Below are 27172 nucleotides of genomic sequence, written 5' to 3' on the forward strand. Positions count from 1 at the left end.
CCCCAGAACCTGGGAATGCTGAGGCAGAAGGATTACAAGTTTGAGGCAACTTAGGGAGACCCTGACTCAAAATAAAAAATAAAAAGGGCTGGGAATATAAGTGTCCCTGGGTTCAATCCTTGGCATCACACACACACACACACACACACACACACACAGAGAGAGAGAGAGAGAGAGAGAGAGGGAGGGAGAGAAAAGGGGTTCCAAGTTATGCAGATCTGAGAGGTGCTTAACACTCATGCCCAAGGGGATCTTGGGAGCCCCTCACTTGTGGGTTCCTCCTCTCTGCCTGTTAAACATGCTCTGTTCATCCAGTACCCACGTTGGGCAGCCCACCTTTGTTCTTTCTTTTCCTTAACCACCAACTTTTGCAAAGAGTGGTCAGAAATTGACATTTCTGCCAATTCTGTTTCTCACTCTTCTGCTAATTAACAAAAATGTGGGCTTCTCAACTTTTGCTTTCCCTGAGCCTTGGTGATGGCGCTTAACAGCATCTCTCCAGGGGGTTACCATTGAGCCAGGTATGGTGGCTTATTCCTCTAATCCCAGCAACTTGGAAGGTGGCGGCAGAAGGATCACAAATTTAAGGGTAGCCTCAGCAACTTAGCAAGACTTTGTCTCAAAATAAAAATAAAGGGCTGGAGATGTGACTCAGTGGTAGAGCACTTGCCTAGCATGTGCAAGGCCTTGAGTTTAATCCCCAATTTTTTTTGGAGCACCCCCCCCAAAAAAAGTGTCACCACTGAGCTTAACAAATCCACTGCCCCTTCTCTCACCTCATGAATATCTGTACTCGTTTTCAATGCTATTGCAAGTGTCAGTAGAACCTTGAGTTTGAAGAGCATAGGGTCACAGAGACTGATGGTTTCCTCTTCTGTAAACTGAAAATAACAAGAGAATCAACTTCAAAAGGTTTTTAGATTTTTGACATACTGAGCAATGATATTAAACAATATCTTCACTATGTGGCTCTGTATCTAACTGCTCTGTGTGACCATCACTGGTTCCCAGAGATGGTAGTTAGTATCCCTACCAAAAAAAGAGTGTCCTTTGAGTAAAATGCTCTTGCCAAACACCACATACATGTGCTCCTCCTCCATTTTGGAAATTCCTGTTCCATGCTACCATAGTAAGTGTTTTCAGTAAACACACATGCCTAACTGATTATTCTAGGGATGCCTGAGCTCACCTAGTCACAGAACCCTTTTTTTCACGCCACTTTTGCATCTCACGAAATTGGCACTTTGTAGAACAGAGGTTGGGGAGTACTTCTCATGGTATGGCATGGTTGATGGTGTCCTTTTTGACAGGCAGCAATGAGTGCCAAAGCTCCTAGATGCTGCCGATACGGGTACAACCTGCTGAATGCACATTAGCTGCAGGCTGGATGACTGGTGGGTGGAAGTGTGTCTTACTATAATTCTGAGTTCTTAAGCAGGGTTCAGGGAAATCACCTTCCTAATACCTTCCTGGAAGACTACCCATCCCAAGACTTCTGTAGAAGCCAGCAAAGACTCTGGTGTGGGTTCTGCTTATTTTCACCTTCTTTTCTCTTTAAGGCAGAAGAAGGGGTGTATGGGAGAAGAAAGCAAATTCTTTTCTTCTTTCCCACCTGGTATACTACCCAAAACATATCTTTGACATATATGCTTCCAATAGCAGCCAGCTGTTTGAAACCAAGATGTCCCCAAGAGGCTGCACATGTGGCCTTGCGGGTTGTTACCTAAACAGTTCCAAGTGATACTGTGCATATGGACAGCAGACAGTCCCTACATCTTCGGGTACACACCCTTCCTTTGCCATTCTACTAAAGACTGCTGGAGCCCCACGTGCCTATGACCTCAAAACTCTGAGGATTGTGGGAGAGGCTTTCATTTTTCCTGGATTTCTCCCTTTTCCAGTTTTTTGATTTCATCATCTCACTCATGTCATGTATTTGTTCTTTTCTCTCCTTCCCACCTGAGTTCAAATGTGGAACTTAGATGTTTGCCCTTGATTTTCCCCAAACAAAGGTCCTTGGTAGATTGGGATAATAGAGTGGGGGGAGGAGGGACCTACTACAAATTGGCATAGGAACCAACAGTCAGAAATAGAATAATAGGAACCTCTTTTCTTTCTTTTTTGTTCTCTCTCTCTCTCTCTCTCTCTCTCTCTCTCTCTTTCTCGGTAATGGGGATTGAACCCAAGTGTGCTCACTGAGCTACATCCCCAGCCCTTTTTATTTATTTGTTTTTTGAAGACAAGGTCTTGCTAAGTTGCCCAGCCTGGTCTTCAACTTGTGACCATAGCACATCTCTCCTGCCTCAGCCTCCTGTTTTGCAGCCTCTCTTCAGGCCAATGTTTTCCTTCAGGCTGCCACCCTCCCTTCTCCCCCTTGTAGAGCTCTTGCTGCCTCCTCCTGGTCCTGCCCTCTCCCTACCTCTCCTAGACACTCATTCTTTACCTTATTAGGCAGAGTGTTTTGCTTCTCCATTCCCTTTCTCAAATTCTATCTGTTTGCATATTCTAAAACTCATTAAGATACTGCAAAACAAATGACCCACCACCCTACTCCAAAGCAATCTTCTCTTCAGCAATTCAGAACTAAATGTTTTTGATAATGGCAGAAGCTTGGAAATTACAGTTTTTATCATGACTGTAGTTATTCTTAAGTTACTCATTAATATAAATTATATCATAAGCACCCTAGAAGGCAGAATCAAACATACTCCTTCATCAGCATCCAGGACCACCCCCCTCCCATGGGTACCAAACCGTCCGAGATCAAGGGCCTTAGATAAATGGCAGAGTATTTGCATGTAATCTACATGCAATCTCCCATATACCTTAAATCATCTCTAGATTACTCATAATACCTCATACCATGCAAATGCCATGTAAATAGCCATTTTTCTGTATTGTTTAGGGACTAATGACAAGAAGGAAAAATTTGTACATGTTCAGTACAGACACCATTGTTTTTTAAAAAGTGTTTTGATCTGAAGTTGATTGAATCCATGGATATGGATTCTGCAGAGGGCCAACTGTAGAATTAATTTCTGGTTTTGTATTTGTTTTAATCAGCAGTTTCTTTTTCTTACAGTATACAAGTTGATGGCAGTCATTCCCACTGGGGTGACTCTATGTCCTGACTTGTGCAGAACAGCCCAGCTCACCTGCCCATAGCACATCCCTGTCTCTCAACAGTGTCCTTATTCAGATGATAAAATCAAGAGCCCCACTACAGAGATGGAAGCCATCCCTCATGGTGGTTTCAGTTGTCAGGCAGAGCTTAGGAATTTCCTCCTTCACAATCTCCTGCCTAGAGAGCACCTAACAACAGCTGAAGGCTTAAAACAGCTTTTAGGAATTGCTTTTATGACTTCTGGCCTTCAGCATTCAGAAGAACAAAGGGAAAATACAAGAGAATGGCAGGGAGTTATATATTACTTCTGGTTAGTGCACACAGGGACTGTGTTTGTTCAACTACGATTTCTGTAGTCTCTTCTTTCTTTCATCACCAATCATCTCAAACTATGCCACAGTTTAAATACTTGATTCTGGGAAATGTTCTAAGAAGGAATGATTCTAGAATGTTAGAACCAAAAAGAACTTTAGAAGTCCCCCTAGCACGTAAGGAACACTCAGGCAAGTCACATAGCAAGTTAGAGGCTGAGTAGACTTGCATCTTCAGCTCCCAGCTGAGAAGAAGGAAATGGAGCCCATGTTGAGAAGCTTTCCTTGCTGGCGCTGTTGATTATCACTTAGCACACAAGTCATGCCATCACAGATGGGGAATCAAGTCCCAATTCGTCCTTGTGAAAGAAGTGTCTTAGGCCCCCTTGTTAAAATGTGTCATTTGTAAAATAGTAGTTGTGAGAAGGTTTACATGAGACAGCATGTGCAAAACATTTGACATCCAATAAATAATAGTGATTTTTTTTCCCCTCTAGTCAGTGAGGGTTTTTCTTCTCCATAGCACATCTCAAGGGTCTTGGAGGGAATTCCTTCACAGGGTATTTGTTAGAAGTCTGTACCTAGTTTATTATTCACTTGTATTCAGAGAAGCACTGCCCAACACGGGACAGAGATAGTAAGGGCACAAGGATAGGTAGGATTTAAAAAGAGCAGCGGGTAGGAGGTGGAAGGTCTGGGTCTGAGCATTGCTCTACTGTGAGGACTTTGAGTTCCCTGAGACACCCCATGTCCCTTCTCTGAGCATTAGTGTCTTCCTCCAAGAAGTGAAGGCATTGAACTTGACCTCAGATGTCCCTGCCAACAGGAGCAACCCATGTTTCCTTGCTTTTTCTCCCAAGCTTCTTTTTCCATGCTATTTATAACACTTTTATTGCTTACTAGGAGAAAAGGAAGCAATCCCATTGGATGACATTGAAATTGACTGAAATGCTTATTGAAGGAATGAATAGGATTCAAGATCACACCCTTGCCTATCAACAAAGATTAAGGGAGGGATGCTTATTTAAAAGAATGGGGAATTTGCCTGGAACAAGGTGGCTTGTGTGTTTGGATCCTTTCTTATGGAGTGAATGGACATAATTCAAAACCAAGCTTTCAGCTGTGGCTTTGCACCCATGGGCGATGTGACCCTGCATAAATCACTTAACTTCTCTGGGCCTCATTTTCTTCATGTCTTTAAAAAAATCTATTTGCAGGTTTGTATAAAATTACAGCAAGATGAAAAGGTATAGCAGGCCAGTGCAGTGCTCAGACATGAAGAGGTTTGGCTTGGCAGCCTTCAAAGAATGGCTGCTGGGAGTTAGAAAAGAGGCAACTGACTTGTGAAAGACTTCAGGAGGAATTAGGGTGTTTACCCTAGATCCATGCTTCTTAGTAAGGGACAATGTTGTCACCCTCCTCCTCCCATCCAATGGAATATTTGGCAGTCAGTTTTGGTTTTTCCAGACACTGTTGATTGACACAACTGAGGGGACTCTATTGGCATCTGGTGGGTAGAGGTCAGAGGTGCTACTCATCCTGTAATATGCAGAACAGCCCCTTGGGATGTGCTGAGTGAAGTGGTCTCTGGACTGTGTTTGACTTTTCCAGTGCCTGGCACAGTGGTAGAGTTCACAGGTGTGGGTTGAATCAAGGTCATAGGAAAGTAGGGACTTCCTCATTGGATGAATCCCTAGCACACTCAGCACCCAGGGCTGGGGATAAGGTTGGAAGATTTCAATCAAGATAAGTGAGATGTTATCTACCTTTGTCCCTCTACCATGTGAGGCAGCAAGCATCCCACCTCTGGAGTGTTTGAGCAGATGCAGATACCCATTCCTTAGGAGTGCTGAGACCAGAGTCCTGCACTAGACAGGGAACTAGGGATCAGGCCAGGGGCCCTCTAAGAACTTTTCAGTTCTAAGAAACCCTTCTGGGTCCAGGGATTCTGATCCCAAAGGAGACTCATAGATCATGAAGTTCAAGCCCTAAATTTTGTGGAGGGATAAGTAATTGAACACGGGACAGGAGACTTGTCTAAGATCCCTGTGCTGTTGGATATACTGTGAAGATCACATGCCTGGTCTCTCACATCTATTCAAATGCTCCTTCTGCTTGGCCCTCAGCTGTGATTCCAAGAAGGCAACTGAAGTGCTGGAGTTAGCAATGCTTTCTGGTTCTCACCCCAGGAGTTACAGATGTAGCTTAAGGTGTATCATGGGCTAAAAACTTGGCTTGGGTTCATGGGTGCAGGCACAGTGAAAAGCATCAATTTTGATCTTCATAAATAGTCAGCCTGGTACAGCTCCATTGCTGCCTCCCTGAGGAAGCCCCCTCCCCACCCCCTACTCAGTGAGGTCTCCTCTGTGCATCCCTCCATACTAAGCTGTGTCCTCAGCATGTCCCCATCTGACTAGGCTCCAAGGACTGATCTCCTTTTGACCCACCTTCTCCCTTCTGACATTTTTTCCCCTTTTGTATTTCATGGAGCCTCACCTCTAACACCTGAGCTGGAGGAAACTATTCATTCCTCTGCCCCTCCCTCTCCTGACTCTGGACTTGCATCAGATTCACCTCCAAACACCCAATAGGGGTCTGTATATGGCTGATAATATTTACTCTTTGTTGAATAAATGCATGAGCAGATGAGAATTGGATGCTGAGTGACCCCTCCACACACCTCAACCCCTACAGATCAAGGATGTTGTGGGCTATAATTCATTGGGCCACTGCTTCTTCACGGAAGATGGGCCAGAGGAACGCAACACTTTTGACCACTGCCTTGGCCTCCTCGTCAAGTCTGGAACCCTCCTTCCCTCTGACCGTGACAGCAAGATGTGCAAGACAATCACGGAGGACTCCTACCCAGGGTACATCCCCAAGCCCAGGCAGGACTGCAAGTGAGTGCCTCCCTTGCTCCTGCCACACTGGGGCCTGTGCCGCCCTGGGTGACACCTGCTCCCTCCACTTTCTGCTCAGCACTTGATTTCCCCACCTCAGTGCTTCTGAGCAGACCTTAATTGACTTCTACTGAGAACCTGGAGGGGAGGGAGGAATGTGTCTTCTCCCTTCTTTCTTTCTGCTCAGCTTGCCTCATGCAGTTTTGTCCAAAGAGAACCACTGTTCTCACCCATGCACTTTACTTGATGCCATACAGCTTTCTTTGTAGAAAGGAAGGGTTTCCATCCTGACTCCCACAGTGGTACACATTGATCCCAGCCTCACTGATCCTTTTCCAGTCATGGCAGACAAGAGTTAGAGATAGAGCTTCCTGTGCAGCCACCCTTCCAAGCCCAGGGCCTGTCCTGTAAAAATGGCTTCTTTCCTGGGTTCTTCTCACAGATCTAATGCCAGACTTCACCACAAACTACTTTTACCTTAAAGAGGCTTTATTTTTTTTTTTCTTTTCAGTACTGGGGATTAAACCCAGGGGCACTCTACTACTTGAGTTGCATCCCCAGCCTTTTTTATTTTTTATTTTGATACAGAGACTTGATAAGTTTTCCACACTGGGGCTCAAACTTACCATCCTCTTGCCTCTGCTTCCTGAGTCAATGGAATTATAGTTATGTACCACCACACCTGGCTGCGCCATGCCCCTTTTCAATTTCTGAACATTTTATATTCTTAAACAGGCGGCCCTTTAATTAAAAGAAAAAAAATGTTTCAAATGGACAAATAAATGATTTATTAAATCTCTTCAAACTAATATTCGAGTTTCCTGTATGGGTCCATGGTGCAGCAGAATTAATGTTAGCAGGCCTTTATGTGATGCCATTCAATTTCTGTCCCCTCTCTGCAGTGCTGTGTCCACCTTCTGGATGGCCAACCCCAACAACAACCTCATAAACTGTGCTGCTGCAGGATCAGAGGTGAGCTGAAATCCCTTTCATTTGGCAGAGAGTAAGATGGAGATGGCAGAGGCTGCCCCTGAAATATGGAGCTCTTGAGTTCCAACTTCAATTGTTAGTGCAGACAGGCTTAGCTAGAGTGAAGAAGAAAATTAGCCAGTGGGTGGCAGAGAATCCTTTGACTTGGTTTTAAATGACAGCTCTGTCACTTCATAATCCTGGTAACCATAGATAATGAGTACTAAGCACTTTATATATAATAACTTGTTCTTAGAATTTAATTATTTTTTCTTAGAAGGGTGCCTGGCATGTTACTGTTGTAAATTAATGAAATCTGATTCTTGCATCCACACTGTGGCCTAGATATGATTATTATTCCCATCTGATTGAGGAGGAAACTAAGGCAGAGAGAACTAGGTGTCCAGGGGCACACACAACTGGGCATAGTGTGCCAGATGTGAGCATAGTGTTCTGTCTATACAGACTTACTATACCTGTGACCCTGGCCCAACTGGTGCTCTCTGGAGTTTCCATATTTGCAGAATGAAGGGAAAAGGTGAGAATACTTCCTGGTGCATCAGGAAGAGGAGTTTAACCTGCGTAGTATCTCTGAAACCCAGCAATTCAGAGATAGAGTAGAATAAATGTTAGAGTTTTATCAGGGTGGACCTCACAAGCTACTCTTACCTCAAATATTTTGCTGTTTCCCTTCAAGCACTGGACCACATGGAGTTGCTTGGTTGGCAAGTGGAGAAGGGGTCGTAGTATTACACCCACCCCAGTGGGGGCCACTTGGTCATCCTGAGCAGCTGCCTATTGGCGCTGAACTATGTGACTTTCTTGTGCTCTGTCTCAACAGGAAACTGGATTTTGGTTCATTTTTCACCATGTACCGACAGGCCCCTCTGTGGGAATGTACTCCCCAGGTTATTCAGAACACATTCCACTGGGAAAATTCCATAACAATCGAGCACATTCCAACTACCGGGTAAGTCTTTCCAGACAGCACCTCCCTGGCCTGCGTATCTGTCCTCTTCCTGGGTCTGCAGATGATTAGAGCTGAAACAACTGCACTCTTAGCACCAATCTGGAAGAAAACAGCAGTTTCCCAAGCCTGCTAGCCACTGACCATTCTTTATAAGAGTTTCCTATGGTGGGAGCCTTAAAAAAAAATTTTTTTTGGCCTAAGGCATAGCCGTTCCCCTCTAGGAACTTCAGTTTCCTCATCTGTACCATTAAAATTAGATCAGATCATCGGCTTATCAATATGCTTATCAGCATCCTTGAGACCACCTCTGTCCCCAGAGCAGACCTCTGGTCTCAGCTTCACACCAAGTTCTCTTGCCACATCCCACAGTCTATGGTGGATCCTGCATTGACATCAACAACCTCTGGGCCTAGCCAAAAGGAGCAAGATGCAGCTTCACTCTGGCTGAGGGGAGGACAGCTTCTCCTGGCAGCCCCTAGGCTGAGCACCTGAATTTGATTTTGTGATTCATTTGCAGGGATTGCTGGTATTTACTATGAAAAGTTAGTCTTGACCCATAAGCTAAGGAAAATCAACATGATTCCAAAAGTGGCATCAGCATCCTCACCTATTCCCTTCTTGTTCTGTTGCTCGGGGAATGGGTTGTTCGATCTACACAGAGTTAAGTAGGCATATAGGAAACAAGATATTCCTCCATATCTTCATTCACTTCTCAATATTTCTTAAGCATCAAGCAAAGGTTGATGACTAGGATATTGCATCTGCTGACCTCCAAGTGGGATAGCAGTTCAGACCTGAGCATGGAACACAGCAATGGAGCTTGGGAGAGGCTGAGATCAGAGGTACTGCTCTTTGGGCAGAGGTGGTCTCAAGGATGCTGGGGCAGCACATTCTTAAACTGGTGTCCTGGTCTAATTCCTAATGGTACAGAGGAGGAAACCGAAGCTCCTAGGGAGGAATGAATACATCCTGGGTCCAAAAAAAAAAAAAAAAAGTATATATATATATATATATAAATTTATATATATATATATATATATATATATATATATATATATATATATATATTTTAAAGGTTTAATCAAGAGAAGAACAAAAAGGCAATATACTCTCAGAGCAGCCTTGTGCTTACACCTGGGGGAGACCCCTGGCAGTGGCATGTCTCAGAGACTAAGGTGAAAGATAGTTCTGTGGGGCCACAGGTAGAGATATGGAGGAGAACAGCACTACCTTGACAGAGGTGAATTTGCCCAGGGTCTCCAGTGGGGCATTTCTGAGGCTATCATGGGCATCAGTGTTGTGCCCATACAGAGGCACGTGCTGAGGCCATAATGCTGCTGGTGGTAGAGCAGGGGAACAAAGTGGAGAATGAGTTGGCTTCTTGTGGGGAACTGTCAATCTCTGGTCCCTTGAGAAGCTTCCCTGTGAGCAGGGGAGATGGGCCACATAGTACCTGGGAGGTGTGGGGAAGCTGAGAAGGAGAGGAGAAGGAAGAAGAAGGGAGGATAGGCAAGGGCTCACTGGTGCAAATAGGGGGTGAGACTTCAGGTGATAGCCAGTCTCATCCTCTGAGGCAGGTGGGAAATAAGTGGAAAGGACCTCCATCTGGATTAACTTGATTGGTGCTCATGACTAGTGAGCCTTGCCCTATACCACAGTGTGTGGGTCTTCTTCCAAGTATCTTTTCCTGTATATCTTAATCGTCCTCATAGCCTTGCTGTGAAATAGTTGTTATTAACTCATTTTGCAGATGACAAAGACTAAAGAGGTGAGTAGGCCAAGCACAGTGGCTCATGCCTGTAATCAGGAGGATTGTAAGTTGGAGGCCAGCCTGGGAAACTAAGAAAGATGCTATCTCAAAATAAAAAATAAAAAGGACTGGGAATATAACTTAGTGGTAGAGCACCCCTGAATCCAATTCCTAGTACATAAATAAATAAATAAATAAATATACTCTCAGAGCAGTATATTTAGCAGTAGATGGGTGGGTTGATTTTTCTATATATCTTTTCTACTATATTTAGCAGTAGATGGGTAGGTTGATTTTTCTAAAGTCCTAATTCCTGAGAATAGATCTAGGAGTCTAATTCTATATCATCTGACTCACATCACAAGAATGCATACCTTAAGTCCTTGATTTGGGGCCCAGGATAATAACTATAGAAAGAAGTGTGGATTCTGTGTAAGGATTTGACTATGGGGCCTTGGAAAAGAAACTTTTTAGAACTCAGTTTCTTCATCTACACCTTAAACAGGACACTCCCCCCCCCCATATTTGGTCTGAGTCACACAGAACAAGGTAGGTTCTTTTTGCTGTACACTGAAGACCCTCTATTCCATAAATGATGGTTTTACTGGCACATGCAGGAGGCTGTAATAGGCTGGATGTGACAAGATGCCTGTGGTCTGCAATAGCAGCTGAAGTGTCCTCTCTCCCCAGGCTGGCATGATCATAGACAACGGAGTCAAAACCACAGAGGCCTCTGCCAAGGACAAGCGGCCCTTCCTATCTATCATCTCAGCCAGGTAACAGACCCTTGGGAAGACACACCCTCCATAGTGACCCCTCAGTCCAACTCCCTTATCTTCTTCATCTCTTCCTCATCAGTCCTGTTGAGAACTTTCTATGGGCTCAGCATTGAACTAACTGCTGAAGGTACCATGGTGAAAAATCTGAGCAGGGTGAAGTCTGAATTAGGAGTCAGTCTCTAGTAGCCAAAAGGAGATTGAAAATTCTTAGAAGTTTCTAGATCCCTCAGCAAAGCCAATACCTAGAAAGTCAATAGGAATGGCCAGAGCATGGCAGTTGGGGTTGGAATAAAAAAAAAAAAAAAAGTAAAAAGAATAGGGAAGAATTTCACTGTAAATTTAAAACAAAAAAATAAACAAACATGTAGATTATGCCTATAAGTCAACCTGGAGCTCAGCTGAAAGCCAGAGACAACTTTTAAAAGGTGCTGCCAAAACCTGAGGGTCATTATCAAAACCAGTACTCTATAAAAGGTCTAAGTTGTTTGGTCTCCATCAAAAGTGGGCAACACTAGTAACATGACAATGCCCACAGGACACGAGGCACCAATATGCACCGGGCTCAGCACTACATTTTGTAGCTAAGAAGTGCCAAAATAAGGCACTAGTTCAAAGTTGCCCACTAGTTAATGGGAGAGCTGAGTGTCATAGACTGTCCTTCCAGGCCACAGGGGCTGCACTGCATGCCTGGATGGCACTGGATGTCTGAACTTTCCTCTGTGAGTTGATCTCGCTTAAGGGACAGCTCTTAGTGGTGCTGATGGATGAAAAAAGTGATGTTTGCGTCTGCTTGGAGTTGGGCCCTGGAGAAAAGCCTGCTTGCCTCTGTGATGGGCTCAGAAAGTTCACCCCAGAGCCCAGGCAATGCTGATCAGTGTTTATTCAGTGCTGTCTGGCTCCATGAGTACAGAGGAGCTCACAGAGCCCAGGAGGGAGTCAGTACAGCAGATCCTTGTCAACACCCCGTATCTGTCCCATGGTATTCCAGATACAGCCCTCACCAGGATGCTGACCCGCTGAAGCCCCGGGAGCCAGCCATCATCAAGCACTTCACAGCCTACAAGAACCAGGACCATGGGGCCTGGCTACGTGGTGGGGATGTGTGGCTGGACAGTTGCCGGTGAGTCGTGAGTGATGTGTAGCATTAGCACAAAGGAGGTATGAACCATCCTCCCCCCATCTGGAGTATGAACAAGTCAGAGAAAGGAAACAAGACACATCAGCCTCTGGCCTCTCCCAGAGAGGTAGAAGCATTAGAACAGCAGCAGGCAATGGCCAGAAGAAATAAAAAAATATAACCCCAAAACAGCATATTGCCTTCAACCCACAGAGCCAGGTGCTGGGAGTCATGATTTTTCTCTAAATAGTCACTGGCTTCATTCTCTCAAGGTCACACAGCCAGCCAACTAAGAGATGGAAGAAGAAAAAAGTCAGAATATTCAAGGCACCTACTACATGCCAATGCCTTTGTTGCATTTCTTTCTTACCACGGTTTTCAAGAATATAAATTACTATCTCCATTTTAAAGATGGTAATCTAGGCTCAGTTTAATGAGTTTCCCAACATCACACAAATAAGTAAATAATCAAACCAGGACTCAATACTCCAAGGTGTTGGTTTCCAAGACACAGTGAAAAAGGCCAAGAATACTGAGTTCTGAGATAAGGCCCCATATAAAGCCACTGGTCACACTGGACAAATACCAAAGTGACAGGAGCTGAGCAGGAATTTATTTTGTGGGAGTATCATGAAGTGTTCTCTTCATTTGACTTTTTTAAAAAATTTTTTTCATTATTGTTGATGGACTTTTATTGTATTTATTTCTATGTGGTGCTGAGAATCGAACCCAGTACCCCACACATGCTAAGCAAGTGCTGTACCATTGAGCTACAACTCCAGCCCCTTTGTCTGACTTTTGTGATAAAAATGGGAGATCAGAACCACTTGAGAGGCTGAAGCAGGAGGATTGTGAGTTCGAGGCTAGCCTTAGCTAAGTTGCAAGGCCCAAAGCAACTTAGAGACCCTGTCTCAAAATAAATAATAAAAACTGAGCAACTTAGAGAGAATCTGTCCCAAAATAAAGAATAAAAAGGGCTGAAGATGTGGCCCAGTGGTTGAGCACCTGTGAGTTCAATCCCCAGTAACAAAAAAGGTGTATGTGTGTGTATGGGGGGAGGGTGTCAGAAACTTTGTATAGGAGATAAAAGCAAAGGGAATGAAAGGAAATAAAAAGCATGCAAAGAGGGAAACAGAGACACTAAATTGACAGAAGAAGGAAAGAGGCTGCCTTGAAAAGCAGAAATCTGGGGAGAGGCTGACTGTAGGCTGGGAGACGCATGAGTACCAAGCACACCCTGAAAGATGTTCTGGGAGATAGGATTGCTGCCAAGAGATGGAGGGAACTTTGCTCCTCATAAGGAAAGAGGAGTCATTTATTTTTAAAAGAGGGGAAGGGAAAGAAGAGAGCCAATCTGAATTTTTGAAGGAATTTAGGAGAAGAGGGGGAAGGCTTACTCTAACTGGCATTAGAGGGCATATTTCAGTTCAGAAGAAGTGAGAACTTTCTTATAATATGGAATACTATTCGATGAAATCATTTGCTTAGCTGTAGAGCAGAAGCCAATGGCACTTGAGAAGGATACTATTTAGGAGGCAGATGGGGGCCCTGGTAGAAAAGAAACTAGATGGCATCAATGCTGAAATTCTCTGCAAATGTCCAGAGAATTTGTTGGTTCTGATTTCTTGGGCATTTCAGAGTTTAGGTTCCCTATAGAGACAGTAAATGCCAGACTTGGGACAGCAAGAAAAATGGTCATGATCTTCTGCCTGTGGGGCTGTCTCTTCTAATGCTCCATCAGACTCATTCTAAAGAAGCTCCATGCTGGACTGGCACGATGGCTGCAATCCCACATTGTATGTGGTCAGGGACTGACAGAAGATGGGGATCCCTTTTGAGAACTTTGGGCATTTGGTCAATGTGGCCTTTTCAGGAAGGTCACTGTGGTGATCACTGGATGGAGGCACAGATGGGAGGGGGCTCTCCTGGAGGTAGGAAAGCCAGCAGAGGTATTACCACGATAATGCCAATGAGAAAGGATTATAAATAATGAGAACTTTGCTGAAACTGAGTCTTTGGAATGGTGAGCACGTCTGCTAGAAGATCATTGCATTGTTTTAAACCTATTGAGTTTGAGATGTATGTGAAATAGTAAAAATGCTGCAAATTTTGGAAGCATAGGTAGGAAGAGTGACTGATTATAGAATCACCAGCATTTTGGTGGAGAGGCAAGCTGTTAGTCTTTCCCGGGGACACAATAAAGAATGAGGGAACTACAGGAATGCAGGGAGGTGGGTGGTGACGATGTGGAAAAGCTCGGGGGCTGGTTCACATCTGGGAGACAAGAATCAAGAAGCTTTAGAAATGAACTGGAAAATATGATGCTCTGGAAGATGGATCTTGAATAATTGATTTGAACTGGATGGATCTCCAAAGAGGGGGAATGCATATGTCCTAAAATAAAGTACTCAGAGGATGAAAAAGTGCATTTAGTCAAGGGTCGCATGTTTTCTCTTATATGTGGAAGCCAGAGAATAAAAAACAAAAGAAAGGTGAGGGGGAGTGTTCTCTCATGAAAATCAAAAGGAGTAGAGGAAAAGGACCAGAGGGAGGGAGGAGGGGAAAGAAAGGAGAAATACCGAGGAGTGCTATTGGCCAAATTATATTGTTATATTATGTGCATGAACAAATATGTAACAGCAAATCCCACCATCATGTACAACTATAATGCACCAATAAAAAAGCATGGAAAAAATTAAAAATGCACAACTCAGTAATAAACAAACAAACAAAGTGCTCTTGGGAACTAGAGAGCATTCAAGCCACCAGAATCAGCTCAATATGCTAAAACAGAAGGAAACATGGACTCACTAGGCTCTTAAATGCAAGGGTAAGACTTGGGCTTGGGAGTGTAGGTGATATGAAGCCACTGGAGGTGTAGGAAACAGAGAATGATTGGTGACAATGGCACTTAGAGAAAATGAGCCTGGCAGGATGTCCAGGACAGGTGGAAGGAACAGAAAAGTGGTACTATCTGCCTCAGGATGGAGGACTTGAAGACAGCATAGACCCAGACTCAGCTCAGGTCCTGTATGATCATCTGTCAGGTGGGACCAGACTCCCTCCAGAAGCATGCTCACCTGGACACTTAAAAAGGGTAGAGTGAGAAAGCAGCAGAGTAGGTGACCACAGTGCAATTGCAAAATTTCTTCATGCTTTTCTCAGAACCAGCATCTTTCTGAATTCCAGGAACTAGGAATTTAGTTTTTGTGCTGTTGTGGCTGAAACAGTAGTAAGGATGGCAAGTCACATAACTCACCTGTCCCCAATGCTGGCCCTGAGAGTGAACCCCTCCAGGTTCTCTTGGATAAATCCCCTATTAGACCTGCAATTGCAGATGGTGGGCTGGGGAGGGAGACTTATGAAACTGAGCCTGCCCATGGCTTACTGAAGGTAAGACTACTGGGGTCACTGTTTTCTCTCTGGAGTCAGACACAGATGGGAGTGGATTCAGACTGTCCCCTTACTTTGCAGAGTACAGAATCACAATTCCCTCTCCAAAGTCAAACTGTGTACATGACTTTGATAAGCATGGAACACATCTTGACTCTCTGCTCTTGTCCTCAGGTTTGCTGACAATGGCATTGGCCTGACCCTGGCCAGGTAAGAACAACTGTCCTTGTGCTTGGTCCTTTATGGGAATTTGTCTCTAGACTTTTCACCCCAAACATTTTCTCTCTACAGTGGTGGAACATTCCCATATGATGATGGCTCCAAGCAGGAGATAAAGAACAGCTTGTTTGTTGGTGAGAGTGGCAACGTGGGAACGGAAATGATGGACAACAGGATCTGGGGCCCTGGAGGCTTGGACCACAGTGGAAGAACCCTCCCTATTGGCCAGTACGTTTGCAACTGTGATAGTCACTTGGTTTTGTGTGGCTTAACCTAAGTGACAGCAATGGAAGGAAAACATTTGTGGGTGATTTCTCTCTGTTGACTATGAATTTTTCTGTCCAGAGACATAACTGAGGTGATTGAGACTAGCAATGAAGAGGTGGAATCTGGATCAGGGAGACAGAAGCCAACAACATTGAATTTGAATCAATAGGATAGCAAGGCCATCAGAACGCATAATATGGCCCTGGTCTATGATAATGAGAATATCATTTCCACAATGTGGGACTGTGGGTCCTGGTCTTCTCCAATAGGAGGTTCACTTGGAGACTTTTATTCATTTCTGAGGATGGAAAAGTGACAGAGCACTCTTACAGGAGAATAAATTGGAGGGTGGCAAAACCCACAGCCATGCCTCATGTAGACTGGGATCTTCAACCAGGAGATGGGATTATCCTTGGGTAGACACATTCTTAGTGCTGCCATGCCCACAAGAGATAAGGCAAGTTTTCCCAGGGGCTTGAGGGTTAGAACTGATTTAGTTCAGGAAATACTTTGCTAGCAGTCAGATTTGTTCAACAATTAAAATAGCAGGACTGTCCTGAAAGCTCTGTTGCTCCTAACTTGAGGAGATCAAATGAAGGCTGGATGATGACTAGGTGGCTGGGCAACAGAGCAATGTACTCAGTCAGTTCCTTGGAAAGCACAGCCTGGGTGAGCAGGGAGGATTCCCTCCCCTTCTGTTGCTAATTCTGCCCAGATGTGAATTCAAGCCAGAGAGGAAGACTCTAGCTCACCAGCAATGCTGTTGTCCCAGGGTTCCCTGTGATAAGCTCAGCCCTGCTTTTTTCCCTGTGGTTTCTTCCCTAAGGAAATATAATCCCCTTGTGCTAGAGTCAGGACACAAAATATATACAGACATAGGATGTCCCAGCTGAGTGGAGGTGCATATTGTAAGGGACTTTGCAAAGGCTGATTCTGGTCTCCTGGGATATGAACTAATGAGAAGTCCTTGTTTCTGTCTCACATAAGAAATATAGCAGTCCCTTCCATCACATTGATAAGTGACTCTGGGTCTGCATATTAAGGATTTCATGGCAGAGAGTTCCCAGCCTCCTAGGGCTGGAATGTTCTGCTGAGTCCAGAGATGGTCTTGTTTAAGGACATCTGAAGGTTCTGTCAGATTCAGGAAGGTTCCTCACACTGCATTTCAAAGCAGGAACCTGGGACTGTACAGTCCCAATCACAGTAGATTCATGCTGAATAGAACCGGGTTAGAGTCTGAAGGTAAAGGTAATATATAATTTAAGTTTAGAGCTTACAAGAATGGGCTGTCCCTAAAATACCTTCAATGGTAAAATGCATGGAACCACTCCATGAGAATCAGGATTCAAGGTGATAGCATTAATAAGTTATAAATTAAACACATAAAATGCAAGGAGCTTGTGGTGTCCACTGAAGTTGGGTTGACAAGATTGATGTGAGCAGGGACTTTTTTCCAGAGTCATGCTGGAATGGAGGGGGCCCAAGTTGGGAAATGGGATAGTGGTCTTCTAAGCGACAGATCCATATCTGTTTTCTACTCCTTCTTCCCACCCTTTTTTTATGTTCCCTGTAGAAAGTTATCAACACAAAGGAAGAGACACCAGTATAAGCACAATGCTAGACTTGAAGGTCCAAGGGCCAATAAAGGCCACAGGAAGCCCATTTGGTACCTCGTGGGCCCTGGCTCCCTATAATCTGCTCAGGAGTCTGAGGCACATGGGAGCAGCACCTCTGGGCAACCTCCTCCTGCCAGGCCAAGGCAGTTTCTAAGTCTGGTTCTTCTCCAGCCCTTACCATATTCTTTCTCCTGCCTTCTGGGTGTCAGGATTTCTTGGGACCCTCTGTCACTCTATAGTCTTGCTTCTCAGCAAGGGCTGTCTTTTTTTTAGAGATGCTTGGAAAATTGCATTGCAGATATTTTTTTTATCACCTTCCATTCTGTGTCTTTTTTTCCCCTCAATTTCCCAGGCCACATTGCCAATTCACAAGGAGAAACTTCTGAGTCTTAATCTGATTACATTGTTATAGCAACTAAAACTAAGGCGTTAATGAGTAACAGTACTCCCTTCCCAGTGGATATAATATTGGCACCCTCCAGTAGCATTTATAGTATTTACCCAATGATTCTTCATATGATGGAAAAGTTGGGGGAAATATTTGAATAGAGGGTCTTCCCCTAAGCCTCATGCCAGCAATTAGATGAGTATTTATTTGTCCACCCATTCACCTATCCACCCATCCATCCACCCATCCATCCATCCACCAATCTGTCCATCCATCCACTCATCCCATCCATCCATCCATCTACCTATCTATCCTCTTATCCATCCATCCATCTGTCCACCTGGTCATTCATCCAGCAATCATTCATTAACACTTGCTGTGTCAATACATGCTTTCTCGGTAGATTAATTAATGAATCAATAATGATTTGGGGTTGGGGAAATTGCTGGAGGTGGGGACCAGGACTGGTTTTACCCAGAAAGTTTCTCCTGCCACCCTCCTCAGAAGAGACAAACATAACATTCAAACTGATGGCTGACTTCCTAACTCCACAGGAATTTTCCAATTAGAGGAATCCAGTTCTATGATGGCCCCATCAACATCCAGAACTGCACCTTCCGAAAGTTTGCTGCCCTGGAGGGACGGCACACCAGTGCCCTGGCCTTCCGCCTGAACAACGCCTGGCAGAGCTGCCCTCACAACAACGTGACCAACATTGCCTTTGAGGACGTCCCGGTAAGTGAGGCGCCAGGACAGCCTCCTAGCCAACCCAGACTTTAGATGGTGATTCACAAGTCCCCCAGGGCTTGGAGATTGAGCTGTTGCCACCACCACAGGGGTTGAATAGCCTCCTCCAAGTAGGCTGGGCCATGTCCCAGTTAGTTCTGTTTCCAAACTGGAAAAGTACAGGCATAGGTCACCCCATGGGTCAAGTCTTGGTAAGTACCCGCTCGCCCTCCCTGATTGGAACCCACTTATGCCTCAGCAGGAACTGTAGGCTGGACTTAGGGTTCTGAGGCTGTTCCTCCAAGGCTTTGACATACTGGGTCTGGTGACCAGACCACCTGAGTTGGCAAAAATAATCTAAACCCCAGCAGTTTCCAAGGGAAGTCTTTGCCAAAGATGTCCTGTTTAATCTCACCCTGAGAGAAAAGTGTAAACAGGGGCCTCCTGGCCATAGCAGAGCCAGCAAACTAGGAGCAAAAGGTGAGGAGATCAGAACAGGGCTGCTAGTGACACCAGGCAGGTCCAGATCTCATGGCACATTTTCTTTGGGTTATGGATTCCCAGGCCTTTCCCTCCTCCCCTTCCCTTCTTCCTTCCTGTCTCCTTTCTCCTCTTCCCTGCTCCTGCCTCTTCCTGTTTGCCAGTGACAACTGGCAGGATGTGAAACTTAAGTGACTTAATTTCTTCACTCAGGCCACTGAGAGCCTGAAAGAGGTGAATTGCTGAAATCTTGAAGGGCTTGTGCTGCAGAACTGTGACCCAGAAACACACCACATACTCAGCACACTCAACCTTTACATACACGTACACCCCATATGTGTGTGTACACATCCTTATACAAACATTCACCATCCCGTCCCCACCCTTCACACACACACACACACACACACACACACACACACACACACACACACACATTCTCTCTCTCTCTCTCATTGCTAGTCCCCCTCCTCCCATCTGTGCAGGAACTATAGGCTGGACTTAGGGTTCAGACCCATCTCCGAGGTCACCATGGCAACCAGCCCTCCAGTGAGCAGAAGCCAAAGTTACATGCTGGGTCTGAGAATGAGGCATGGTGAACTTTGGCTGTTCTTCCGGCTCCATAGCAGAGGTCAGCCATGCGGTTTCCTACAGTGCCCAAGAGCATCTTTGGTTTGGCTGGTTTGTAATGTCAGCGGAAATCGGAAACTTTACCCTGGCCTGATGACGGCTATAGCTTCCCTTCACCTTCTGGCCCGGCCTAATTTTCCTGGGATCTGTTCAGATTACTTCCAGAGTGTTCTTTGGAGAGCCTGGGCCCTGGTTCAACCAGCTGGACATGGATGGGGATAAGACGTCCGTATTCCATGACGTCGATGGCTCTGTGTCTGAGTACCCTGGTTCCTACCTCACCAAGGATGACAACTGGCTGGTCCGGCATCCAGACTGCATCAATGTTCCTGACTGGAGAGGGGCCATCTGCAGTGGGCGCTATGCACAGGTGGGAATGTCCCCTGGGGTGGGTCACTCCCTCACACACTCATGCAATACATACTCAGTGAGTGCCTGCAGTGTGTCCAGCTTTGCGTTGGGCCAAAAAGAGATACAGAATTCTTTTTTTTTCTTTGTTTTTATTTTTCCCCACACCTAGAAAGATTTTCACAAAATCAAAATTGAAACACTTTGTGGCAGAATGCTTAGATTTAGGGCTAGATGTTTGGATTCAAGTAAGGCTCTAGCACTTACTATGTGACAGTGAGCAAATTGCTTCTACTCTTGATGCTTCAACTTCTGCATCTGTAAAATTGGGATAATAGTTGAACCTTCTTAATGAGATTTTAGAGGTGACTTCGGATGGTGAAAATAAAATCAATGCTTCATCTGCCCTATGCAGTAGAAATATAATGCAAGCTGGGTGCAGCCGCACATGTGGGTAATCCCAGTGACTTGGGAGGCTGAGGCAGGAGGATTGCAAGTTCCATGGCAGCCTGTACAAGTTAGCAGGACCCTGTGTTGAAAAAAAAGGCTCTAGAGATGTAGGTCTGTGGTAAAGCCCACTTAGGTTCAATTCCCAGTATTGAAAAATAAATAAATAAATAAATAAAATTTAATTTAATAATAGTTTGTATAAGTATACTCAAAATACTCTCTCAACATGTAATCCACATAAAATTACTGATGAAATACTTTACTTTTTTTCTGTTCTAAGACTTCAAAGCCCTACATTTATTTTATATTTATAGCTCACTCATTTAGAATGTCAATTGGCAACAAAATAAAAAGCAGGCATACCAAAACTATCAACTTGTGTTTAATAGGAAAAAATATATTTTACATTGCTTTGATTTTGAAACTTAAATTAATTAAAATAAAATTTAAAAATCCAGTCCTGAGCCACATTGGCCTTATTTCCAAAGCCAGTGGCTACTATAGGGGACAATGCAGGTCTGGATAGCACCAGGAATGGGGCAGGACCATAAGTATGAGTTAGCCATTATTGTGGTATTATTACTGCCATTATTTAGATGAATGACTGATGAATGCAAAAAGAGGGAACCTGAGAAAATGAAGATTTCTCAGATGAAGAGGGGAAGCATAGTGAGTGGTCCAGGGGGGAAGTAGATGTGTACGAATGAAGGAGCTGTCTCATGGCTCCTCCTTATAAGGCCAGCATTTTTATTGCCAGGTGTCAAGAATTGGGGCATTAGAGTACAGCTAAATGCAGTTTGGGGGGTAAAGAGAGATAGCAGAGGGAGTTAGTGCCAGGCTGAGGGGAAAGCATCACAGAGGCAAAGTAGGCACAGGGTGCAGCTGAGGAAGAGGGTACCAAAGGTGGGAGGGGCTAGTATTAGCAAGAGGAGGGACCAGAGGAAAGCAAGGGCAGGGAGCAGGGGCAGGAAGGAGAGTGTCTCTTTCTGCAGGAGACAGTGAGATCATGTGTTGAGAATTCAGGGAGTGGGCCTAAGGAGGATGGCCTGCAGAGAGTGATAAAGATGCAGAAGAGGGATGTGGAAGAGCTGCTGAAGAGCGTGGAAAATGTTGGCAAGAGTCATGGGGCAGGAGCGCCTGGTGGTGTTGAAAACCCGGTGGAGATCAGAGCTGGTGCATTTGAGAGGCACCTCTCTCCCAGGCCAAGGGGTTTTCTCAGCTGTGCTCAAGAGCCCTGGGAGAAGAGGTGGAATGATCCAAGGCAAGGATTCTGCTGTATGTGTGGATAAGGCAAGGGCCAAGATGCTAATGGGAATGATCTAAGGAGGATAAGAAGGGAGGTAGAGTCAGAGGGGAGCTGATAGATGGATATCATGGCTTGGAAAATTGAAGGATGGCCAAATCCTACAACCATGTATCCATACTCTTGGCAATATACAGCATCACTGTGCTAAGACTTGGTATTGTGCTAGGCACTGTAGCACACAACTGTAATCCTAGCCACTTGAAAGGCTGAGGCAGGAGAATCACAAGTTCAAAGCTAGCCTCAGCAACTTAGCAAGACTGTCTCAAAATAAAATGTGAAAAGGGCAAAAGATATAGCTCAGTGGTAGTGCACCCCTGGGTTAAATTCCCAGGACTGGGGGAAAAAAAAAAGACTTGGTATCCTATGTGAGGCCTTCCTTTTCCTTCCCTCCCTCTCTTTCTGATACATTACTTATCTTCTGTAGAAAAGGGCTGATTATCAGAGGTTGCTGGGTTATCATAACTGGCTACTGGATGATTATTACTAATAATCTCCCCCCCCTTTGTGTTATAGCTTAGAATGTGCTTTAACAGCTAAGCATGGTGGTACATGCCTGTAATCCTAGCTACTTGGTAGGCTGAGGCAGGAGGATCACAAATTTGAGGCCAGCCCAGGCAATTTAGCAAGGGCTTGTCTCAAAATAAGAAAACAAAAAGGGCTAAGGATGCAGCTCAATGGTAGAGCACTAACCTAACATGCATAAGGCCCTGAGTTTAATCCTCAGAACCACAAATAAACAAAAATATTTAATAGACCTTTTACCTTTTGATGTCCATGGCAAGTCTATAAGGTGGGCAGGGTTGGAATTTCTCTATCTTTGTCTGTGATAAAAACTAGAGGGGAAAATAATCCTTTCTTTCCAAAGGCATAACTTTATTATACATTGTATGATGGTCTCTTTTAGCCACAGCTTTACAGGTTGTTAGTCAACTTTTTGTCACTGTGACAAAATACCTGAGAAAAAACTTAAAAAGTGGAAAGGTTTATTTTGGCTCATTTTTCAGTCCATGGTTGTCCGGCTTCATTGCTCTGGGCCTGAGGCAAAGCAGAACATAATAGCAGAAGAGTGTAGCAGAGGAAAGTTACTCACATTGTGACACACAGGAAGCAGGGGAAAAGGGCCTGGGGACAAGAAATACCTTTCCAAAGCATGCCTCCAGTGATCTACTTCCTCCAGTGAGGCCCCATTCCTACATTTTCCACCACCTCCCAATAGTCCCTTCAATTATGAACCCATCAATCCAATGATGAGATCAGAGCCCTCATGATCCAATCACTTCCCCAAAGTTCCAATTCTAAACACATCTGCATTGGAGACCAAGACTTCAACACATGAGCTTTTGTGGGACATTCCAGATTTAAACCAAAATGGATGCCACACTATAAATATGGGACTTAACATAAAACAGGACAATGTTTTAAACGAAGGCTGGTCCCTGGGATTCAGTGGCTGATAGTATTGCTTTCAATGTTTTTCTCTGAATGAGACACCATGCACTCATCCCGTGCACATGGGCTGACCACAAGGGACAGACACTAGAGTCAGAGGTAGAAGTAGGGCAACACACCCAGGTACACACTCAAATGCAATCAGAGCAATGGTCAATTAAGCATCAGCTGCATTTTCAATAGAATTAGAAAAGTCTTTTTGCCCTTATTTCTCCTTCCACATGTCCTTCCTTTTACCAGAATACTTCTCTGAATACTAAGCAAACTCTCCCCAAGTGCTACTTAACAGAGCACTTTTTTTTTAAGATGCACAGAAAGCATTAGCTGGATTATACAGTTCTGCTTGGGCTGCATCCACCAGCAGAAAGAGATGTCCCCTTATTTGGCCTTCCTTTCATTCAAGCCTTCTAAAAAGGGCTCTGTGAAGAGAAAGTGCTTTTGAAACTGCTGTCTTTAGTCAGATGTTAACCAGACGCTGCTCTTGGAATAATCCCTTGTAATCGCCTCCTTGTGCATTTCCTTTTTGGGTTTTAAAAGATGTACATTCAGGCCTACAAGACCAGCAACCTGAGAATGAAGATCATCAAGAATGACTTCCCTACCCATCCTCTTTACCTGGAGGGGGCCCTCACCAGGAGCACCCATTACCAGCAGTATCAGCCAGTCATTACCTTGCAGAAGGGCTACACCATCCACTGGGACCAGACGGCCCCTGCTGAGCTGGCCATCTGGCTCATCAATTTCAACAAGTGAGTGGGTGACCTGGGGATGGCTGCGCCAGCTGAGCACAAGACAGTGGTGACAAGGCTAAGCCAATGTGATCCCTGCAGGAGGCATTGGAGGGTTCAGATCCTTCAGGAGTTAAAAACAGGTTGAGCCCCTACTCAGCATGGGTGACCTTGAAAAGACATCTAACCTTAGTTCATTCACCTTTGTGGGGTGGGGATTGTATGACCTCACCAGAATTCAGAGAAGAAGTAAGATAATAAATGTGTAACAGGTATGTCACCCAGCATCTGCAATTACCAACCACTCAAGAAATGGCAAAAATGAATAGATATTACTGTTGCTGATTCACAGAGAGGGAAATGAAGATCTGTGAGGGAAACTGACTAGGCCAAGGGCATCTGCATCCTCTTTTTTGTGTTTAAGTTCAAGTGTTTTCTTTGTGCATTATTTGCTTGTCACACTACCCTTGTAAGACAGATATTTATCTGATGCAGAAAATGAGACCTAGAGATAAAATGGGCCTTACAGTCCTGACCAGGAAGGGGATGAACCTAGATCCCTCAGGTCCTATGCTTTGAACCATAGTCCAGTTGAAAGAATGCCTTTCCCAACCAAAGTTCCATAGGGAGCACCCCCAGCACAGGCCTTGGAGCCCACAGCCAGCCTACTCCAGTGGGCCTCCATGCTCACTGGAAGCTGCCACCTCTCCCTCTCCTCTTGAGCACTCAGGGACTCAGTCATTACCCATTACCAACAGCAAGATCTTCTCAATATTTCCCATACAAAAATTCTTTGGTGTCTCTTGGAGGGCACCCCAGGTCCCTAGGGCCTGGACATCCTTGCTTGGAACTGATTCTACTTCTGGTCCTAGGGGGGACTGGATTCGAGTGGGGCTCTGCTACCCACGAGGAACCACATTTTCCATTCTCTCGGATGTTCATAATCGCCTGCTGAAGCAAACATCTAAGACGGGCACCTTTGTGAGGACCTTGCAGATGGACAAATTGGAGCAGAGCTATCCTGGCAGGAGCCACTACTACTGGGATGAGGACTCAGGGTAAGGAGGCTCCCACTGCCTGTGGGGAAGTGACTTGTTCTCCTTTTGTCCCCCTGGCCTTTCCATAATCCTAAAAACAACCAGATAGTAAATGCCAGCTAATGCAGAACACTTTCCTATATCCTTTTTTTTTTTTTTTTTTTTGGTGCTGGGGGTTGAACCAGGGCCTTGTGCATGTGAGGCAAGCACTCTACCAACTGAGCTATATCCCCACCCTTCCTATATGCTTTGATCCTAAGGCTGACTGCATCATGCACATATTTCTAAAGCTGTCAAGTCTAGGAAAGAACTAAATACTCTATTAAATATACCTGTGGATTGTAGGGAATTTATCCACCCCCCCCATAAAAAAATGAAGGCATCAAATCTGAATTAAAAATAAAAACAAAAATGTGCATTATTCTAAAAAAAAAAAAAAACACCCAGTCACGACCAATGACATTACACCTAATTTATAGATGGGCAAAGAAGACACAAAGAAAATAGGAGTAATTTACTCCAAGACCTCAGCACAAACATGGCTGGATTTGAACCTACAACCATCTGTATCCAAAGTCCCTCAGCCTTTTGTTAAACTACCCTAGATTCTATTTAGCAGAGGTATGATGGAAACAGAGTATCTGTTCATGGCAACAAGGGAGCTATTTGGTCCCTTTCCTTAAATGGAAATTTAGTTTAGTGACATAAGAATGTCAATACATCTTCAAAGTGATGAAGCTGATGATCGGAAACCCTCAAGTCAGGGTAAAAAGGTCATTTATGGACATTTTTCTATTCTCTTTTGTGGGAGGAGGGTATTAGGGATTGAACCCAGGGGTGATCCAACACTTAGCTACATCCCCAACCCCCAGCCCTTTTAATTTCAGTCTTGCTAAATTGTCAAGACTGGCCTTGAATTTGCAATCTTCCTACCTCAGCCTCTTGTGTTGCTGGGATTACAGGTGCCAACCACTGCACCTGGCCCATTTTTCTATTCTTATTTTTAAAGTCCATGAGAAGTAAATAGAAACCAGATGTTGTGTTTTTTTTTTAAGAGAGCTATCCATTCAATGAAGGGAAAATTAAATTAAATTTTAAAGGTCAGAAGTACAAGGACAATGTTGGGGTTGAGAAACAATAAATAATGCCCCCTTTTCCTGCATAAGTTCCAAAGCAACTGTGGGGCAGACCGAATAGCAGGTGAAGAGGACACTTCAGTTGTTCAGTTGTTCTACTGATGATGAAGCTACTGGAGGACAGAGCTTCCCAACACTGTCCCCAGTTTTACCCACCTGGCTGGGCCAGTACCACACAATCACAGGCCCAGCCCCCAAAATTTAGGGTATAGAAGGGTAGATGGGGCAAACCATATGCCCCAAACCCATCAATCAGATGAGAAGTGGACAAAGGATGGGTCCAGGAATATCTAAAAAAATTCCTGTATATAAAAGCTAGAGGAGGAGGAATAGATATCCCACACACACCAGAGGAAAGTATTATCATTAAAACAACAAATGTCAGTGAGTCCCTGTGACATCATCCATGCATATTTTCTTCTTCTTTTAAGATTGTGGGAAATGAGATGCCCCAAAGATGTGAATTTTTTTCCAGTGGAAACTGCCACTAAATGAATCAAACATCTTTTATCCAAACTTTTGGAGTTATTTGGGTTTTTTGGTGTTGGAGATGGAACCCAAGGCCTCATGAAATCTAGGCAAGCACCCTTATTGTGGGATGACTAGCACCCTGCCAGGGTAGGTTCCTGCTCAGGAGATGTGAGTTGCCTGGGAAGAAAAAAGTCTGAAATAATTAGTAAGAAATAGAGATAGAGCTAGAAATTAGATGAAGCAGAGCATCTGTTAGGTCTTCTAGTCCTGATAGGAGGAGTATATCAAAGGCAGGGATAAGATTTCAGCCGGAGGAGTCTTGCTTCTCTGGTGTGGCAGGGGTCTTGCAGTAAACAGGTTAACTGGCATTTTGGCAGGCCACACCCATCTCCAAGAGGCGGTGTGGCTCTAGTGGGTCACACCATCTCCGATGCTATGCTGACTTGTGATGGAGCTGGGTAGAAAGCCGCATAAACTAGGCTTCTCAAACCAGCAGGGTTGCTGCTGGGAGTTCTCGATACCAGGCTTTCCTACCTAATGGCTTCAACATCATTTGAGTTCATGCACAGTTCACATATGGGTCATGGATGGCTTCTGGCACACTCTAC

The 27172-nt window shown here is 44.6% G+C and overlaps 1 protein-coding gene across 1 annotated transcript in view; it reads left to right on the forward strand.

Annotated features, from left to right (window-relative positions):
- The window catches only part of Cemip (cell migration inducing hyaluronidase 1), a 74709-nt gene that overhangs the window by 36579 nt on the left and 10958 nt on the right, over window positions 1-27172 (forward strand). Inside the window, exons 13-23 of the mRNA XM_026388107.2 lie at window positions 6130-6335; window positions 7238-7307; window positions 8146-8274; window positions 10715-10800; window positions 11792-11923; window positions 15488-15523; window positions 15605-15760; window positions 18358-18538; window positions 19794-20009; window positions 23730-23941; window positions 24793-24978. Of these exons, the coding sequence (XP_026243892.2) occupies window positions 6130-6335; window positions 7238-7307; window positions 8146-8274; window positions 10715-10800; window positions 11792-11923; window positions 15488-15523; window positions 15605-15760; window positions 18358-18538; window positions 19794-20009; window positions 23730-23941; window positions 24793-24978 (1610 nt within the window). The remainder of the gene's footprint in view (window positions 1-6129; window positions 6336-7237; window positions 7308-8145; window positions 8275-10714; window positions 10801-11791; window positions 11924-15487; window positions 15524-15604; window positions 15761-18357; window positions 18539-19793; window positions 20010-23729; window positions 23942-24792; window positions 24979-27172) is intronic.

Source organism: Urocitellus parryii, chromosome 6 (assembly GCF_045843805.1).
Source record: "Urocitellus parryii isolate mUroPar1 chromosome 6, mUroPar1.hap1, whole genome shotgun sequence".
Classification (NCBI taxonomy): Eukaryota; Metazoa; Chordata; class Mammalia; order Rodentia; family Sciuridae; genus Urocitellus; species Urocitellus parryii.